At 32.0% G+C, this 20908-nt stretch overlaps 1 protein-coding gene and 1 long non-coding RNA gene across 5 annotated transcripts in view; one reads left to right on the top strand and one right to left on the bottom strand.

Annotated features, from left to right (window-relative positions):
• Positions 1–20908, top strand: part of ELP4 (elongator acetyltransferase complex subunit 4) — a 258974-nt gene that overhangs the window by 113029 nt on the left and 125037 nt on the right. For all 4 annotated transcript variants that reach the window (XM_005578322.4, XM_005578321.4, XM_074014000.1 and 1 more), the window contains exons 7-8: positions 2938–3126; positions 18541–18649. In XM_005578322.4, coding sequence (XP_005578379.3) covers positions 2938–3126; positions 18541–18649 — 298 coding nt within the window. The remainder of the gene's footprint in view (positions 1–2937; positions 3127–18540; positions 18650–20908) is intronic.
• The window catches only part of LOC123568618 (uncharacterized), a 113284-nt gene continuing 108843 nt past the window's right edge, over positions 16468–20908 (bottom strand). The window contains exon 3 of the long non-coding RNA XR_006692024.3: positions 16468–16558. This is a non-coding gene — a long non-coding RNA (uncharacterized lncRNA). The remainder of the gene's footprint in view (positions 16559–20908) is intronic.

The following is a 20908-nucleotide window of genomic DNA, read 5'->3' as shown; positions in this document are numbered from 1 at the left end:
CTGACAAGGTTCAAGGTTAAATCTTATGCCACACAGTATGCCCCATTATTATATGGCATAGCAAAGGAATTGTATATCCTAAAGGACACAAGAGATTTATAATTCAGCCTTTGTTTTTGCAATTACCATTATATTTTTTAAAATATAAATGAAGTATTATGCTCAATTATATTCTGTTGTGCTGGGTACCAACCTCACTTAAATATCTTATCCCTCATTCATTTTTTGGCTTAATATTTTCATTCACTTGATATACATATATCAGTGTATCTGTCAGAATCATTAAACCTCTGTAGTTTTCCTAATTTCATGCCTAACAGCATTTTTGTTATAAACTTTTATCTGGTACTTTTTAATACAATAATAGGTAATGAGACAGTGGGTTACAATACTGTTGATCTTTAGTTTCTGAAATGTTGACAGAGAAAACGATATTATCCTGCTCTCGTTTTACCTTCATGTTTCATTCTAATATCTAGATTTTTTTTTGTTGTTGTATGTTTCTCTCCCTTTTTCTAGAATGCTCTTTCTGTTGGGAATCTTAACTTGTTTATTATCATGAGATAACAAATTTAAAGATAGCAAAATGAACTTTACATTCTTGCCATTTTACTTAAATTCTGAGGTTTTAAATAATAAAGAAAAAAGAATAACCCATCATATTTTACAGATATCTTACACTAATTCACCAGAAATGTATTTATACTTCTAACCTAAGCCCTGGTACATCTCATTACTTCATTTCATTCAACTAATGCAGAAATAAAAAGAAAACAATTTTTGTGGACCATTGAGGATGATAACATAGGGTGTCTTAGGTGGTTGTCTATCATAAGTCTAACACAATCATTTAAAATATTGAACCAACTGCCTACATAGTGCGATCATATTTTAGGTCCTTAGAGTCAGGAAGTTTTTTTCTAATACGCTTATTCTAAAATCCTTTTTTTTGTAATTTCATTCTTATAGTCTTATCCAGGCCATTATATCCCTTCAGTTGTATTGAATCATAGAGCAACAATGTTATCTTCTCTCCTTTTAATTTTTTTTTTAATGGAATCTCACTCCGTCACCCAGGCTGGAGTACAGTGATGCAATCTCAGCTCCCTGCAACCTCCGCCTCCCAGGTTCAAGCAATTCTCCTGCCTTCAGCCTCCCAAATAGCTGGGAATAGAGGTGCACACCACCACACCTGACTAATGTTTGTATTTTTAGTAGAGACAGGGTTTCACTATGTTGGTCAGACTGGTCTCAAATTCTTGACGTTAGGTGATCTGCCCTCCTCAGCCTCCCAATGTGCTGGGATTACAGGTGTGAACCACAGCGCCTGGCCTCTCCTTTTAATTTTAAAATGAAAAAAACTGGCTGGATGCAGTGTCTAACACCTGTAAGCCAAATACTTTGGGAGGCGGAGGCAGGAGGATTGCTTAGTCCAGGAGTTCAAGGTCAGCCTAGGCAACATAGCAAGACCCTGTCTCTGCAAAAAAAAATAAAAGAAAAATTAGCTAGATCTGGTGGCACATGCCCCTAGTCCCAGCTACTCTGGAGGCGGTAGTGGGAAGATCACTTGAGCCCAGGAGTTCGAGACTACCCTGAGCTATAGTAAGGCCACTGCACTCTGGGTAACAGAGAAAGACACTATCTCAAAAAAAAAGAAAAGAAAGAAAGAGAAAATGAAGTCCTAAGTAATGTGTGTGTCTTGTCCGGAATCATCCATCTACTTAGTTACACAGTCCTGACTATAATTCTCTCTTATTCATTTACTAGCTTATGTTCCTTTAGACTTTTGTCTTCTAACATTTCAATGTTTTATTCATTTTTCTTACTTTCCATGATCAATAAATTCTGCTTGAAAAAGGAATACACAAAGTCAGTTTCATTTGTAGTATCAGGGAAATAGATATATTGTGTTGGACAATAACTAGTTGGTTAACAAATTTTATCAGGGTATTTTATAGCAATAGCAAGTGACACATTTTAGGAATTTGTTTCATCAGGAATCACATATAAAGCAGCACGCGTTCCAAATTATGTTAAAGCCATGAAAAGTTAGAGCCATCTTCCTTTTCCCATCAATTCTAATAATGAATTTTCAATTATTTGCACATGCCAGGTTTTGTTAACGCGTTCTTCCTTTGATCAGAAATTTTGCTGAATTTTTAAGGAAAGTATTTACAAAACATTTACTTAGTTAGAATAACCCAAACAATAGAATTTATTATAAACACATCTGTTGTTAAACGTTTATTCACAGTGATTTATTCACAGTTTCATTAATAGTTTTTAAATGTTCTTTTCCCAAGAAATATAGTCACTTATTGTGACCTTAATGTCGGTAGGCTCAAGTTCTAAATGTTCACCTGTTAAATTTTATGAAAAGTGTTGAACTTAAATTATTATTTTAAGAGCAGCTTCAAGAAGAAAAACCAGAGGCAAATGTAAAATATAAAACCAAAAAGTCATGTATCTTTAAAGTTTTTTTCAAAGAAAAGATCAGGCAGTAGGTAGGATAAAATTAAATGAGAAATATTGTACAATTTATAGTTTACTGAAAGACAGAATTTTCTAATACTGACAAGGGGTTTGCAAGCATTCTAGTTAATATTTCATTATTATCTGTTTTATTAAATATTTTAAGTGCATTAAGTATAATTCTTAGAGTTGTGGCTGTTAAAATTTAGATACATTTTAAAGCTTAAGGTGTATGATACTGTTCAGATTTTTCAAAAGTTAAAAAAATGTTATTTTTTATAATCTTGTGATCAAAACAGTTTCATTTATATTGCTTAATGTACTAATAGTACATAAAAATTTTTAACACATCTATTGACATTATCTTCCTGATGTTATAAATAAAGATAAGAACTGACAGATAAAAGTAGTATTCTATTGATTAACAAAACTTTATATGTTTGCTTTTTTCCCACTTTCTTTTAGAAAAAACAAAGAAACGTTTTAAGAATAGGAATTCAGAATCTTGGCTCACCTTTATGGGGAGATGATATTTGCTGTGCAGAAAATGTTAGCAACAGTCACAGCCTTACCAAGTTCCTCTATGTTCTCCGTGGTCTTCTGAGAACCTCTCTTTCAGCCTGCATCATCACAATGCCAACACATCTGATCCAGGTAAGAACTTTCCAGAACTATTTTTTCATAACTCATGGTGATATAGTATGACATCGTGGTTTTAATTTGCATTTCCATGATAACTCATGATGTTGACCATCTTTTCATGTGCTTTCTGGCCATTTGCATATCTTCTTTTGTCTGTCTTTTGTCCATTTTTTATTGATAGTCTCATTATCAATTTGTAAAGTTCCTTGATATTTTAGCTACAACTTGGTAATAATTTTCCTCCTATCTATGACTTGCTTTTTCTATTTTCTTAACAATGTCTTTTGAAGAGCTAAAGTTTTCAATATTGATGAAGTTCAATTTATAAATTTTTTAGTGGTTAGTGGTTTACCTCCCTCACACCTCCAATCTTTACAGTCTTTGCCCTCTCCAATGTCTTTTTCTTATGTTTTCTTCTAAACATTTTATAGTTTTTTCTTTTACTAATGAATCAATGTATTTCCATTTGAATTTTTTCCAGTTTTAGTTCATGTTCTGAAACAGCTTTTAGTTTCTTTCTTTAATTAATATTTTATGTAAAGTATATGTTAATATCAGTATCGTTTACTTAAGTACATACTGTCTGCCTCAGGCATGTGATTTCATATGATCTTATATATCTACTACATTGTAGTCTCCATAGACGGAGGGCCAGATATTTATACGTTTCTTTATAGGCTTTATGGTAATAACATAATATTAAACGTGGTTTTAAAATTCTTAACACAGTACCTAGGCTTTTTCTAGATAATCAGTAAATGTTAATTAAATGAATTTTGAATCTTTATTATAAAGTTATGTAATCTTGGTGTCTCTGTTCCAATATACCTAGACCCTACCTGCAAATAGCAAATGTATTAAAATGACATTTAGTTACATTCATTATATACAGCATATATAGCAAATATGACTGAAAAGTGTGACAAATGAAAAGTGAATTTAGCTAGATGCAGTGCCTCACACCTATAATCCCAGCACTTTGGGAGGCTGAGGCAGAAGGATCACTTGAGGCAAGAAGTTCAGCCTGTGTAACAGCAAGTCCCCATTTCTACAAAAAATTAAATTAAATTTTAAAAGCAGTGAATTTGGTCTACTTGGCCAGTAGAATTTATTTATTTATAATGGTCAGCAGAGGATAACTCAGTTTTCCTTGAAGGACTTTTTATACATTGTGTCTGGACCTAAATTATTATCATTAGCTTAAAATTGCAGACATATCATAAGGAAACTCCTTTCTCTAATCATGCTAGACATTGTACACATACTTGTATTGCTTCCGTTGTTAATAAGTTATCATAAAGTTAGTACTCAAATAATAGTTTGGTTAGACATGGTGAGCTTTTTATGATAAACAAACATGAAACAGACTTATCATATATTGATGAAAATACTACTACTTATACTACTACTACTATGCTATTACTACAACTATTTATTAGCCATGTGCTACATCCCAAGCACTTTACAAGCATTAGGTCCTTGAATCTTCAGTGCTACCCTGTGAAACAGGTTGTTTTACCTCTGTTTCCATAGGGTCACCCAGTTAATAAGTAGCAGGCCAGTGTCCTTACCTGACTTCAAACCTTATCATCCTCAGCATTAGATTATATGGCTTCACTAATCATCACAAAAACCCTGCAAGATAGCTGTGATTTCAATTGCAAAGGCAACTAAACTAAAGTTAAATGATTATCCAATATCCCATATCTGTTGTACATTTTAAGCTGGTATTCAAGCTCAGATCTGGTTAACTCAAAAATTTAAACTCCTTCCCCTTTGTCACACTGTATCCTATGTGTCCTGAATTATTAACTACCTTTGATGACACTAAGTTTCTATTAGGAAAAAAAAGTTATTGGCTAATATTGTAATTATTCTACATTTTTAAAAGAAAATTATTAGTGTAAAATATTTGATAAATTAGTGCATATAAAAGATTAAACAAAGAGTTCCATTCTAGACAAGAGAGAAAAAGATAAATATGCTTCCTTTTGCATAATTGCAAAGCAAAGAAAAACAATTATGAAAAAAATATGTGTATATATGTAACTTTAAATTTTATTCCAATGGGGCCTCTGTGAGAAAACGGAAAGAAGGAAAAGGAAAACACTTTTTTAAAGCCATTTTGTTGGTGATCATCTTTATCACTTAAGGAAGAGATTCCCATTGTGGATGTCTGTGACAGTGAATCCTGTACCTTCATTTAAGGGAACAGCAGATACTATCAGATGACCACAAGTCAGCCTATCTAGACCACTGATTAAATAATGAGTGAATGATGTAGTGATCTCGATGTTTGAACCTGAAACAATATTTTAACTTTGATACTTTACAGATATATTTAAGCCCCTGTATAACTGGAAGATAGATTAAATTTATGCTTCTTAACATAGCAGTAAAGAGACTCCTTTGAAATAGACATAGCAAAATATAGGGTCAGATTTTGGTAATGAGTATAAAGTTATATAGTGTGACAAAGAATTAAGACATATTCCTCAAAACAGAGAATGTCTTTTTTTAAAAAAAAACTGCACAGCCTTCTAAAATTTTCCCAATTTTCAATCTCTCATTCCTAGACAGTTTTTGCAAAGTTATCATATAGTAGTCTTCTAGCCCTAATACCAATTGAGTTATAAAAAACAAATAAATTTTCCCTTGCTCTTTGAACATGATATCTGACCATATATTTGTTTTTATATGAAAATGTTTAGGAGAAAATATAAAACATATACTTCTTCCAACCCATCATTATATAAATAGGTAAAACTTTTAATAACTTTTAAAGTCTGTCAAGGAAAATCAGTCTTTGGCTAAGGAAAGAGAATAAGAATTGCAAGCAGTATGCTTGGAAAGGTAATCAAAGATGTATGAATACATATAACCAGGGCACTGTGAGTTTATTTAATAAAAAGTTACATGGTGATTACTATGGGCCAGTTGCAGTCCAAAATGCTTTTCAAATCTTAACTCATTTAATTCTCATAATAACCCCATATGGTTGGTACTGTCATTATCTTTTCCCAAGATCACACAGCTAATGAGTGGCAGAATTTAGACTTAAGTAGTCTACCTCCTATTACCATAATCTTAACCACTGTGCTATGCTAATTGTTCCACAGAGATACTAGAGTCGAAATTTAGAAACAAACTGTGCACAAAGTAGCATTCAATGATAGAAAGAGCCTGAGATCTTAGAGGCAGATAGATCCAACTAGTTTCATAGTCTTAGTCAAGTCTTAATTTTTTCAGCCTCAGCTTCACCTGTGAAAATGGAGCAAAAAGTATCCAGTTAAGAGGATTAGTAATAACATGTACTTAAACAGTGCTGGCACATAGTAGGCATTCAATATATGTTAGCAGTTGTCATCTTCACTATTATTACTTAAACAGATCTCCAAAATTGAGGATTTGAACAGAGATAAGGCTACAAAAAATAAGGTATAAAAGTCTATCAAAGCAATAGAAATCTCCTGCCGCCTCTTTTTATGGAAGACACTGACAGGATCTTCTCACAGGTTAGGCCTGAGACAAACCAGGAGGCATAAATAAAGTCAGCTGGCCATCCAAATATTAGTAGCATCACTATCTTGAAACAAGACTCTTTAAACATCATACATCAGCTTCCTGTCCACTATGACCAGTGCCACCTCTGGAGATTGTAAGTTAGGGTTTAAATGGTGATTGAATAACTGTGGGTAATTTAACTTATACACTTATTTAACAATGCAGGCACTGTTCTAGGCACCTACAGGGATACAGTAGCTAACAAGACAAACAAGGTTTCTATTCTCATGGAACTTTTTCAACAATGTAAAAGATAGGATGGAACAGAAAAGTAGTATATGTGAGTTTATTGATACTTGAGCTTGGGTGTGGTAGTAGAGTGGTTTTGGGCAGAAATAGAAATGTGGTTGGATATCCTTGAAAATTTTATCATACATATAGTTGGCATGTATAGATAATAAAATTGTGGTACCTTTGAGTGCATTATATAAATTAACATTAGATTAAAGGTATTTTGTATAAAATATCCTTATTTCTTGAATTGTTAAACCAGCCAGTCGGTGTTCTTACTTTAGTTATTAGCATTCTGTCAGACTTGTATAGTAATGATTAGTTACCCTTTATTATACTTTTGGCATGCTTCCCATGTTTAATTTCATTGTAGGGAAGGAACACATAGTTAAGGAAATTGCAAAGAGAGGGAAAAGTTAAAATAGGGAAAATAATGACATAGATTCAAAACTGATTTTAACTTATTGTTATAATAAGACTTTTGCAAGTAGAATGAACAATAATTATTTTTTAATTTGCCTTTGAAATGTTTTATGTTCAGTCCCACAACTTTGAACTTGACATTTTTTATTTCCTTCAGGTTAAAGATTATTTTCTTTAATGCCACAGAAAAAAAAATGGCAAGCATACTTTGGAACAAGTATATAAAAATAAATTCTAAATATCTGTTAAGAAAACACTAAAATTGTTCAACAAATATATTATGAATGTCTTAAGTGTATATATATGTATAATCTTACACAATTTTCCCTGTGAAGTAATATTATTACTCATACTGTCTCTTGCTAGAATATAGTTTTAGTGTCTGCCCAAAGACGTTGAACTAAAACTGTGTGTGAAAATGGCTAAGTTAAATACAGACTTTGTTACATGCTGAACTATGGAGTAAAGTGTCATTAGAAGGAGCAGAACTACGGACGGCTCCCCTATATTCCGGCATTACTCAGTTCCCAGATCCCTGCTGTGTAGTTGTTCCACTCGCCAAGAAGCCTGTTAAAGAGCCCCCAAGAGCATGTGTACAGCCCTCCATGTTAATAGTTAATTGGTGAGGATGGCAAGATGAGAGGACAGCCGAACATGTGGTCTCTCAGACTCAAGCAGTAGACAGACCTTTAGTTATAATAACAGCAGCTGCTCACATTCTCACAACTCAACTGTTCAAAACTCTGTTGTTGAGTGAAGGAGGTTGTGGTGGATTGAAAGAAAAAAAAAGAGAAAAGGTTACATCTAAGAAAAGGAACTAAAACACTATCTTTAAACTCTTCCCACATATTATTGTAATTGTGAGAATATTGCAACTTTTAAAAACTTTGGTGTAAATACCCATGTTAAAGGTTATTATATTTCAGCTACATTCAACATTCTGCTGCTTTGTCCCCCTTTTACTGTTAAAAACAGAAATGTTTTTGTACCCTTTGAAACTTTTTAATGAGTTATCTTTTTCTTTTGCAAAGTGGTAGCTTTAAAGCAATTACAATAGGATACTGTTTGACTTCCATATCTAGCAAGATATGAAACAGTAATTTGTTGGTCTATAAATGGGAATTGGCTTACCACTAGCAAAATTTGTCATCCACCTCCAAATTATGCAAACATTTTGTGGCTTTTGAAAATAATTAATTTTATTTTCAATTCCCAGTAACAGTTGCATGCTTGAAGAAAATAGTGACCAATAACATTTATTCTTTTTGGAAATAGAAACTTAGTTTTGTGCCTTTTGATGATTTTATTAATGAAGTGAAAAGAAAATAAATTTCCCCTAGTTTATGCATTTTTAAGTATAATCTGTGGCAAGTTGTTTTTGATTTGTATTTTTTAAGGCATTTTTACTTAAAATTGTCAGGAAATAAATATTGAAACAAACTAATTAAACTAGATTAAATTACAACACTTAAACTAAACATGTAAACACTTAAACTAATTAAAATTAGAAATGGAGAAAGTTATCTTATACTGTTCTCACAGCAATTTTCAAAAAGAAAATTTACTTATTATTGTTAGTCTTTATTCAAGCTGTCATAGTCTACACTTTTAAGGAATTTTTAAATATAAACAACAACTTGATAAACCTCTCCCGAAGTACAATAATGCAAGAATGAAAACTCCTTTGACATTCTGAATCATAGAATATGTCATTATGTTTTTTCATTGTATAATAATTTTAAGTATTGCCAGAGTTTAATGTACTTGTCTAGAGAACAGTAGTTGGCAAACTATTTAGCTTTACTTTATTCAATCAAATTTCAGATTTGAAACTACCCTATAGCATATTTTCATTTGTCATCATTGGCGCTTGGTGAATTAATAGCCTTATTCAATTTTTATCACATACCCAGTGTTTTGTAATAATTTGATCTGTAGAATTTTTTCCCAGCTATCTCGTTGAAGAAACTATTACTAGCATGTTAACTTATACCAAGGAAAATTCATTTCCTGATGAAAAGGAGGGAGAAAGGGCCTCGTTAAAATATGTCTGTTGAAAAATGAATGATATTTTATTTAGTGTATTATTTTAATTGATGTGTTTTCAAATTAATCTTCTATAACATTAATGTATTAGAGCTTTGAACCCACTGAAGTGAATGATACAGTATGTTTCTATATAGAGAAATTCAGAGCAAACCTTTTCACATCCATAAACTTTTTTGTTCATGCTGAGTATTTTAGCAGCTAAACTCTAAGTCAAGCAATGGACCGCTTTAGAACTAACCACTAATATGGGATTATGAAATGTGGACTCCAGTGGCCTTGTGAATTTGTCTCAGTGTGAAATCTTTTATTCTTAAAACAAGAACTAAGAATAATTGCATGGTGAAGAAAAATATACTTTTGTGAGTTTACAGCTATAAAATTTTGGAAAATATTTTTTATCTAATTGTTGATATGAACATAACACCACCTTCAGTCATATAACTTTATTTCAAATGATCTTTTTAAATGAACTTTATTAAGAAGAATATTTAAGGATGAAAATTACAGATTAATCTCTTGATCATAGCTACAATTACTAAAGGATAAAGCCAGATATTCAGAGTGTCATTTTTTTATGAATTCTTAATCAGGATATTCTCAACTGAGAATCTGCCTTTAATGTTTTCAGATCTTCTTAACTAGTCTGAAATTGATTATAAGAAATTTACATATTTAAGAGTTTTAAAAGAAGCAGTTTTTAAAATGAACTAAATTATAGTATACCCGTTTCAGTTTTATATCATATTTATCAAATTCCAGTGACTTTGTGTCAGTATAGTAAGTTGTAAACAGAATCTGTTTTTCTTTAAAATAATAAATAGTCTAACTGTATTTCAATCCTTCTACCATAGACTTTGAATTCTTATAGCTCCAGCTTTTTTTTTTCTGTTTCAGACTACACATGCTGATAACTGGTTAATTTTTAAAATCACATCATAGCTTGTATGCATTATACATATATATTTAATTTACTTTTTTGGACAAGGATGATTGAAACTTTTTACACAAATAAACTCTAATACACAAACTCTAAATTGTCTATAAAGTTCTGCCTATATTGAGCATAGTAGTATATGTATAACTTTGTCTTCTTGTAAATATGCATATTGAATAAGAACAGGATATATTTTAAATTGTCAGTAGGGTTCATTTTCATCTTTAAAACAGAAGTACGATTCAGAAACCTTTCATTACACTTAATCTAACCAAAGCATGTTCAGTAAGCCATAAAAAAAAAAAAATTGGTTTAAAATATTTTTGGTTTCTCTAGAATAACTTTGTGATGTTCTTGTTCATATTGTTGTTCATTCTGTAGTTCCTATAATGGTGGTAGTTATTAGCTAAAGGGCTATTTAGGGCCCAACTTTTCAAATGTATCAATGATATAAATAGTGAAATGTCTCATCACGGTATGGCGATTGAGTCATCTGTTTGGACATATGGAATCTTTGGCTACTGGACTGCATCGTCTTTATAATGCCCAGTGTCCAAGGATGGACACAACTGTTCTGGGAGCAGAAGGGGGAGTGGGGGGCCCTGTGTGTTCAAGCTACATGAATATGGTAGGAGAAAAAGAGGGAAAATGATCTTTTACATTATTTTTATCATAAACTATCTTCTATATCACTTTTTGTGTATAGAAAACAAGTACAACTTTATTTAATTTTTCATTTATTTTACAAATAAAATTACTAAACTTTTTTTCTTTGGCATTGTAAGCTATCTGAAAAATACCTGTGAGAAAACATGAGTTTTGAGTTTTTCCTATTTATATACTTGGATGCATGCTTTCCCTTAAAGAAAGATTAACGTCATCAGAAATAACTGATACTTATTTCTTAATGTTGAGACCAAACATGCTTGTAAACAATTATAATTTAAAGCTGTTTAAGTACCAGGTGAGATATTATGTCCTAGTGTTATGTTTTAGCCCTTTGCTATTAATTACATTATTATTGCTATATGAAGAGTTCTTGCTTCTTTAATAATGTTTTCGCACCCTATGTAGTTAATCTTTAATGTTGGGAAGGACAGGAGAGAGATTAAATTAGCCTTGTAACCTCTTTTTCTTCCAGGCTGATGATAGAAAATAAAAGCTCTTAGCCACAAAATGTAACACTTAGAATTAATATTTAATTAGACTAGCAAATTGTACACTGTGGCTGAAAGCTTCCAAAGAGTTGTTAGTGCCACAATTGACCTACAGGTTTAATAATAACTCACTTCTAGAAGCAAGTGCCAGTTCAGCATAGTAGAGCCACTGTAAGAAAGTCCTGAGAGATTAAAATCAGCAAACCAAATGGCAGGCAAGGATTCCTGGGATGGAGCCTTCTGGAAAGCTGGGAGCTGGAATAGCTTTTAAGCCAGGATTCAGATGAGAACAGTGGGTGAAAAAGCTGATCCCTCCTGTTCTGGGAGCTTCTGGTTGTAGGCCAAAATCTTAGAACAGATTTTTACTAAATGTTTTTGCTGCAGCTATTAACTTACATTGAAAATCAAATATTGAATAATTTTTCTGTAAAATTTAGCAAATTTTTTGTGTGAACATTAGTTCTTAATTTCTTACATATTAGTACATAATATCTGTAAACTCAGATCATTAGATTATCAGATAGGTTTGGCGCTGTACATCTATGCTGTTTTGCTGTGACATGCTGTTTCCTTGTTCCCTGTATAGTTGATTTATATGGTTCATTTCTATATTATTTCATTACGGGCATTATGCAGAGCCTGAGAAAGAGATTGTGAAGTCTGTAGCCCAAGAATTTTTTTTCTTCAAGAAAGTATATATATCAACAAACATAATTCACAGGCATTCCTAATTTTTAAAGGCCTTATATTATAAAAATAATGCTATATTTTATGTTTATGGTGCACTTAAATTACAAGATAAATAATTCGACCTCCTGGTGAAACATTGGATCCTTATATTTTTGCAAAATTGATCTAGTGAAAATAAGACACCCTGAGTTTGAAAGTGTGCAGACTGAAAGGGGGGCACCTTACATAATTTATTGATAATATCTTAAATAATTAAAGAAAAGCTAGTCATTTGTTAAAAATTCAAGCAGGTGAGGACCTTGCCAGCAGAGGGAGTAGTCCTGTCTTCCGTCAGGTTCCCATCATTTTCCCACCTGCCTCAGCCTTTTTCCCAGCCAGTCTCCCATCTGGACCTGGCTCTGTCAACCTGCTCCTGATGACAGGCTATAATTTTGTATTCAATATGGGATTATTCTAAGCTGATTTTAAACTTTAGTATCTTTAACCTGCTACTGCATCACAAACATCATCTGGATGCTCTGTTTGATATTTGGATATTAGCAATTGTTTTTCCAGGCAGGGCGTGAGCTTTTGGACATCTGTGAATTGCATTTTAGGGTTTCAAGTATTAAAGTACTAAAAAAAGATTTCTGATTTAGGAAGTTTCCCATAAAACATTTTTAATCATGAAACACAAATTTTTCTGTGGGTAGATTTCTTAATATGAAACTAGACGTATAGTTAAGAAAAATGCCTATAATTAATTTTGAATATTATACTGTTATTCTGTCCAGCCTGTTCATTTCAGTATTTTGTTTGTTCATCCCATTTCTGAGGCTTTTCAGAATATGTAAGTTTTTTTAATGTTTTATAGAATAACTTACTGAAAAAGAAACAAAATTAATATAAATAAATGTTCTGCAAAGTATGTTTATTTGAATATTTGAAGCCAGTGTAAATATATTATAAACAATATATATGAAAGTAAAACGATGTGTTCTTTTAAAAGTCTCAATTATAAAGAACCACCATTTTCAAATCAAAATTTAGAATATTGAATATTTGACCATGTAGAAAGCACAAAGAGTTATGGCTCTATTATCTATTCCTAGTAAATTTTGATATCTTGGCAATTTTTTTCACCATCGAGGTTAGGAGTATTTGCCACTAGCCCCTTCATGGATATGTTTTGAGCTTTAGGATAAAGAACCAAAATATGTTTGTTTTACAATTTTCCTATGTGAATATTACTATGTGATGCTAGGCAGAGAATGTTACATTTAGAATTTTTTTAATTTACAAAAGTTCCTCTGTATTCTAAAATTAACCTTTACTTTAAGTTCAGTGTTAAATCTGGAAAGATATAATCTAATACCTTCATCAGTTTATTACAAATATTCTAAATCTCATAATTATGAACAGAATTATTTTCCCACTATCAAATATTTTTAATAAAATGAAAATATAATCCACAGAAGCAAGTGACAATTCTGGAGGAAGTGGGGCAAGTTTGTAAAAAGTTATAAATGTAGTATAAATGATTTTATTATTTCATAGTCTTGATTTCTGTGGAATGGAAAACCTAATAAGCATGGAAAAATAAATGTCTCATTAAATATCCCCAGATTTATCCTTGGATCCAAGCTTATTTTTTGGATTATGTAACAAAGAAAGGTCTTAAGTTCTACTATATTCGTGTTCTATGCACGTCATTTTTCAGAAAATGTTGTTATAAATTGAGCTGTTGATTATGACATACTTGCTTTTATTGTGGGGATTCCCCTCCCCGCTCTCTCCCAACACGCACCCACTACATCATGTATTATGGTCAAACATAAAGTAACTTAAATATTTCTCTAAGTCTTTAACATTAACTTAATAGTGCTTTCAGGCTATTATAGCCCCAAATCTGATATTTGTGCCGTACTCAAATGAGAGCTCTTCCTTTCATATTATTTTGCTGTCTTTCTTAAATAGTATAGAGTAACTGAAGAACTTGCTCTTACTTGAGGCGTTGCATAAATGCTTTATGTTGATTGGTTTATTCCTTTCAAGCTTCTTGATAATTAAGTTATTGGTTAATCACTTCTTAATCCTCTTACTAAAATTTCTTCTGGAAATATATTTGTATTGGTACAAATTACATCTTTTATATTGTTGAGATAATTAGGTCTGGGAAAATAAAGAAATATTGAGGGTTTAAGGTATTCTGATTGTTACTTGGTAACTCTAAATAGGTATCTGAACTATTTTTATTAGAAAATTGTGGGAGCTTTAAATGGCAGTGATTAAATTTTTATCTCTTAACAAAATTCATAGTTTTGACTTTAAGAACTTTGAATTGAAAGGGAGCATTAAATTAATCTTCCTTAATTTAAAATCCATTTAACAGATTCGTTGTATCCTAATAAAAAATGTATTACCATTCTATAATGGCAAACAAGAAACATTTTATGAAACCAAACAGAAAACAGTCAAAACAAATGCTCTGAAGGTTTTTTTTGAAATTAAAATTGAAATACAAAGGTAGAAGACTGGACAATCTGATTTGCTTTGCTTATTTGCAACACCATTTGACGAATTTTAAATTTAAATGATTAATTAAATTATGTTGCAACAGAAAACTTTAAGAGCTCTTTATGTAACTTAATACAATGCTATTTGAGATTGCCAGCAAACTCTTAAAACTCCTGGACACTGGCTTTCCTCTCTTCTGGCTTCCCTCCTAGTCATGTCTTGGCTACTGTCCAGAGCTGACAACTTTCACCCAGGAGCACAGGGAGATTTGTCTAGGATAAGAAGGATTTTAGAGCCATCCTACATTTTCACATCCAGATGGGCAAGGAGGAGGGGGGCAATATCATTGTACATACTTGGGTGATGTCATTATACCATACATACACCATAAGCATTAATTTACCCAGATTGGTGAATTCTGAATGTCCTTACTGAAATGTTCCATATTGGAAACTGTATTGTAACAACTTCAAAATTAATGCAAAGATTATGTTCAAATTTAAGTAATTGATGTACGAATACCTCTACTTGTCCATTTCTATCTATTAATATACCGAAGACCAAAGGGGTTTTACATCTTGGCTAATAACATAAAAACACTTCGAATCTGTTAAGATGAGAATGTGGATGTTCCCAGATTCAAGGCCTGTCCTCAGATCATTATGCTAAAGCTTTCTGAACACTGCTGGTTATATTATGACAATTTATTATCCATAGTGTATTCCTGCTAAAGTGAATTGTGATTATTATGTTTTTATGGGTTTTTTAAGCTGTTAATTTTAGATTCTTCTAAGTAAATTCACCTGCTTTTATCTAAAAGACTGTTTAGTATTAATATTATTATTTGAAAGACCTTTTGACAAGAATGGTTTTAAGGTAAGATTACATCAATAGATCATATTCGTTATGAAGCTTGGAGGTGCAGAAGTAATCTGTAACAATTTTTTTAACTTTTTAAAACACATGTAAGTTTATAAGCCCAAATGTCTTTTATGCTCCTACACATAACTAGGAGGTTGAATAAGTTTATAGTAAATATAAACATTTTCTCAGTCAGAACCTTAGATGTTATTCTTATATAATTTCCTTTGCTTTTTATTCTATAAGTGTTTTTCAGATATCCCCACAACTTTCACAATTAATCTGGTCTGCCACATTATGCAAACAATTTTGCAAAATAAACGTGCAGAAAGCAGTAAGATCACTGTGAAACTATATAACTAATTTTGTGGTAATAGTATGATTAGAAGTTATTCTTGTATTAATACTTTATGAAAGTTTTTTCAATAGACTTTAGTTTATGAGTAATAACTATGATGCAAACCTGTGAAACTCAGAAATAAATGAAATACATGAATGAGTTTCTGGAAAATTTTGAAATCTAGGCTGTACATATTTTTTACTTAGAATTCACTAGTTTTCCCTTTTGAAGTGGATAACTGATTTTTTTTAAGTCTCCCACAAACTACCTTTAAAAGACTTATGAAGTTGATAAACATAATAGGATATAAAATGGTTTATTAGTAAATGTTAAGATTAAATGAAAGAAGCAAATCCTCTTTGAAATAAGCAAATGTCAGGTTGACAATTTAAATACACAGTACCTTGCTTATGTACTCTCAGAATGGAAATTTATCTCATCTTTAAACCTTGTAATTTCCATTATTCATATAATTGAGAAAGTCCTAGTTTATATCACTTAAATCTTGAATAGATGAGTTCTAACAAAAATTAACTTGTATCATTTTAGATTCAGATATTTAGATACAAAGGCTTAGTCTTTTATTTATAGATAAAAGGAAATCTGACCTTTTGATTAAGAAATATTGTCAGTAGCCTTTATAAATGCCTGTTCATCTGAGGGTCCATGACAGGAGTACTCTTCCCAGTTGAGTTTATCCTAAAAATGAAATGATAAGAGCCTGCTGGTTATTATCCGTGATTCTTCTTAATGGGGGAACCACATGGTTATTCTTCATCTCCCACTTGTTCTCACCCTTTACTATCAACCCAGCCACACCCCACCCCCACCCCAACATTGTTCAATACTCAGCACAATGAATCATTTTCAAGTTGACTCATTGTGAACTGTATCCCAGCTGTTGGAATGTCTGGCAGACATTTTTGTTTGGGTGAAGAATAACTGGCTGAAACCCAACCTGGATGAGTTTGATATAATGGTCTTTGGCTAAAGAAATATTGAGAGGAACATGTTTATGGCCTCTGAAGCCCCTGTTATTCCTGGAGTAGGACCATCCCCTGTGGCACAGAACTGAAAGTAAGGAATCAATCTGGATTATTTTCTCACCATTGAATGAAAAATTGCCTTAGAAAAAATAGGCATTTCCAAATTATGTTTTTCTATACTTAGTGTGCCCATGTGATTGAACATATTAAAGACAATTAAGAATAATTGTTTTTACTAATTCTTTTTAACAACACTGATCCAAAGGCTGAAACATTCTTTATATAATGCGGAAACATTCTTTATATAACACACATTCCAACTTATGAAGGAGTTTCAAATACTGCCCTAGGTGTGAGTTAACCAGTCATTTCAACAGAATGTTTGGTGACACAGGCTACTATGTGTTTCATAATACCAAGTCAGGTAACATTGACCAGCCCTCTTTAATTTTCCATTCTTATGCCATCTTTGTAAAGGGACTTAAGAAGCAAGAATATTAGTAAGCTCAGTTGTAATCATGTTTCCAGAAAATGAAAATCTCTTCTTATATTTGACCTCTTTCTAACAGGGGATATAGCAGGCTGATAAATTTTCTTGACTGTTTTGTATTTCCCATTCTCTTCTTCAAAGATTAGTTTTAAACTGGTGAGCATTACCATTGTATAAAACGAGAGTTTCAAAATTGCAAAATTTTACAAAAAAAATTTTCAACTTATCTAGATCTGCTAAGCAAAAAATTGTCTAAGACATCATAGCATATAATCACAGTTTTCTGATCTACCACTCTGTCAGGGGCTAAAAGGAATACTCGATTTCCAGTAATTAAAGAATTAAAAAAAAACCCTACCAGATATTTGATTATTATATTTTTATAGCCAGGAGATTCTCAGTATTTTAGAACTTTTACTACTTAATAACTGGACATACTATGTTTGTAAACATATTAACCTATTGTTTTGATCTGGCAAAATGTGACATTTATTAAAATGTATTTAGCAGTATTTCAGTTCATCTCAGATTGTGTCGACAAATAAAGGATAGGCTACTGGTCTAAATGTTAGTCATCTACCATCTTTTCTTTCCCTTTATTATTATCCCAGAGCCAAGTGGCAGCATCTGGAAAGAGAAAACAGAAGACTCCATAGCTAGCCATGTTGCAGTCTCTTAGCTGGTCCTTTCCCTGTTTCTAATATGTCACAGAGGACCTCAGCTGTTACAGGGCTGGGACCTTGTCCCAGCTGACAGACGACAGTGAGACTCTTGCCCTATACTTTATGCTGTACCATCTACTGCTTCTTAATCCTGCTGTCTGACAGGTTTTCCAATGGGCATTGAATGAAGTAATTTGAAAAATAATCATGTATGAGAATAAAGGTAGTCCTGTTCCCTAATACAAGTGAAAAATAATCAATTTATGTTCTCTACCAGAACTAATCAATTTATATCTTCTACCAATTTATGTTTTCCCTTCAGTTCTTCAAATTAGAATAGCGTGACTACATGGGCCAGCATTTTCAGTTAAGGGCATATTTCCATCCAGTTTTCTGCCTATAGTAGCTTTAACTTTTAAGGTATTTCTCTGTTGATAGTCTATCTCTACTACAGTTTTTCATGAGATGGCATAGTGATATTTTACAGATATTATATTATTAACATAACATTTAACGTTACTGTTTTGTTTCCATGTTTTGCAGAATAAAGCCATTATTGCCCGTGTCACAAACTTGTCAGATATAGTAATTGGTCTGGAATCATTTATTGGTTCTGAGAGAGAAACTAATCCATTGTATAAGGATTATCATGGTAAGTAGAACCTTCATAATGAGAAGAGCATGAGCAGGCTGCTTTTAGGTTACCTGGAAGCATCCTGTTCAGTCCAAATGTATACAGTCAAGGAGTATAAATTTTACAATACACCTATTAAATGTTTTCCATTCCTGTCCAGTCTTCCATGGCAGCTTATTACCCAACTACATTAAGACTATAGACTATAATAACTGAAAGGAGTCAAACCCAAGTATTAAGGCATGGCTGAATCAGTTGTATATTTTGTTGTCCTAGTGTCTCAGGGTAGCCGTGTAATCAGTCATACTTACTAGCCATGTTTGAAATAAATACCGTATTCTAATAATGACAGTTTTCTAAAGCAGTTTATACTTTACAAAGCGTAGCCGTATAATAAGATACATACTGGATTATATTTACAGATTCCTAGTCAATTACATTTTCAGAAAGAGAAGATCTTTCATTATATTTGAACTTTTCTCTGTTTACTCATTTTCTTGTTAGTTTGAGTTATGAACAAATTATAAAATATTGCCACCTTGAAATAAACACAGGTGAATTCATCAGACTTTCTACTTTTTTTTTTTTTACTTTTAGTAATATTGTAGTCATTTGGTTAATTTGGGGATTCTTTTTAATAAAGAGTCTTATGTAGAACTATATGAATAGTAAAAATGTAGTAGTTAGGTCTAAGTATTATAGGTCTAAACCAAATATAGAATGCAGTGAATAACAGATTTTTACCTATTATTCTTAGTATATACAAATTATTGCTACCATTATTATGGAGCTACCATACTTCTATGGAAACCTCTAAAGACTGAGTATAGCTTCTTTGAAGCCTGCTACCAGATTTTATAAGACAAGTATTATGAGCTTATGCATTTTGTAAAATATTTTATGTTCTGAAAAATATTATTTTGATTAAAGTATTTCAAAGGTTGAAAGGCTATGATTCTTTGTGCAAAAATCTCTGAATTGATAAATTATTTTCCACACAGTAATGAGTGGTTCTAAAGACTAGTATGCTTTCTGTTAATAAGGAGGACCTGATTATGAGATTATTAATTTATTCTATAAGGTCTCTTGATAGCTAAGCAAGCACATTTAAGGTTAAAATAAGAAATGTGCAAATAAAAGTGTGGTGTGCCTATTTCTAATAGATATATTTTACTAAATAATATGTATGAGATAGTCTTAATTTGTAGCTAAAAGCTGTCTTCTTGAAACACCTTTTACATTTTTTTAAGTTTGAAAAATTGTCAGGTATTTTAGTTAATTATTTTTGAAGAGGCCATTTCTCAAGCTAAGTACCTTTAAAGGTTTAAGCTAAGACTAATAGATGCATTATTAAGCATTTAAACATACTTACAAAACCTTGTACTAGAGAAGCAGTTCTATAAGTAAGATTTGTCTCTTTGTTCAAATCTGTAATTTGCCTTTCCTCCCCGTGTTTTGGATCAGTGTCCTCAGGATGTTAATTTTTAAATATGAGCTGAGTCAGGCAGAAAGATGTAGTGAAGAACCTTCCATGTCTTCATCTGTGGGAAATGACCCCTAGTTTAGTCAGAAACTACATTAGGCTGCACAAAAGCCATCCAGTGCCCTTGTCAGAAAAAATTAGCAAGTGTTTCTATTGACAAGAGGCCAAAGCTCATGGTTTACCTAGCACTGTTGCAAAGCTTATAGCAGCTACATAAAGGTCTAACATGCCATAGATATGAGTGTCTTGGGATGGCATAGGGGTTAACGTTTGGTCCTAGAGTGTACCCTGAAATGTAGTTTTCTTCAATGGTTTGTTCAAGTCATTAATAAGGTACAAAATGAAATACTTTTCATGAGTGCTTCACTGGTTATCAGTAACCTATAAGCCTTGTTTTGCTGGCTGCTTAGTGGTGCATTTAATAAAATAAAGATCACTCAGTGGTGCCGTGGGCAGCATGCAAGGTGATAGCCATATTTGCTTACTGTAAATACAAGAGAAAATCACACACAAACCGGCTGTAGTTTTGACAAGTATTAAGATCCCTCTTTACATCTGTACTTCTGTACCAAAGTGCAATTAGTTTTCGTCGCACAAGGATTTCTGTTTATCTTATTCTGCTTGATTACTTGAGTATAATCACACCATTTGCTTCATTGCTCCTGGTAGTAAGCTCCAGTTTTAAAAGAGGAGGATGCTTGTGTGTAAATTTACAGGATTCTGCTGTAAGACTATTTAATTTATGCATCCGATGACAATGTTTAATTTTTTTTTCTTTTAATTTCCTTTCCACA

Source organism: Macaca fascicularis, chromosome 14, assembly GCF_037993035.2.
Source record: "Macaca fascicularis isolate 582-1 chromosome 14, T2T-MFA8v1.1".
NCBI classification, from domain to species: Eukaryota; Metazoa; Chordata; class Mammalia; order Primates; family Cercopithecidae; genus Macaca; species Macaca fascicularis.
The sequence above is the reverse complement of the archived record's forward strand: the minus strand, read 5'-3'. Positions and strand labels throughout refer to the sequence as shown.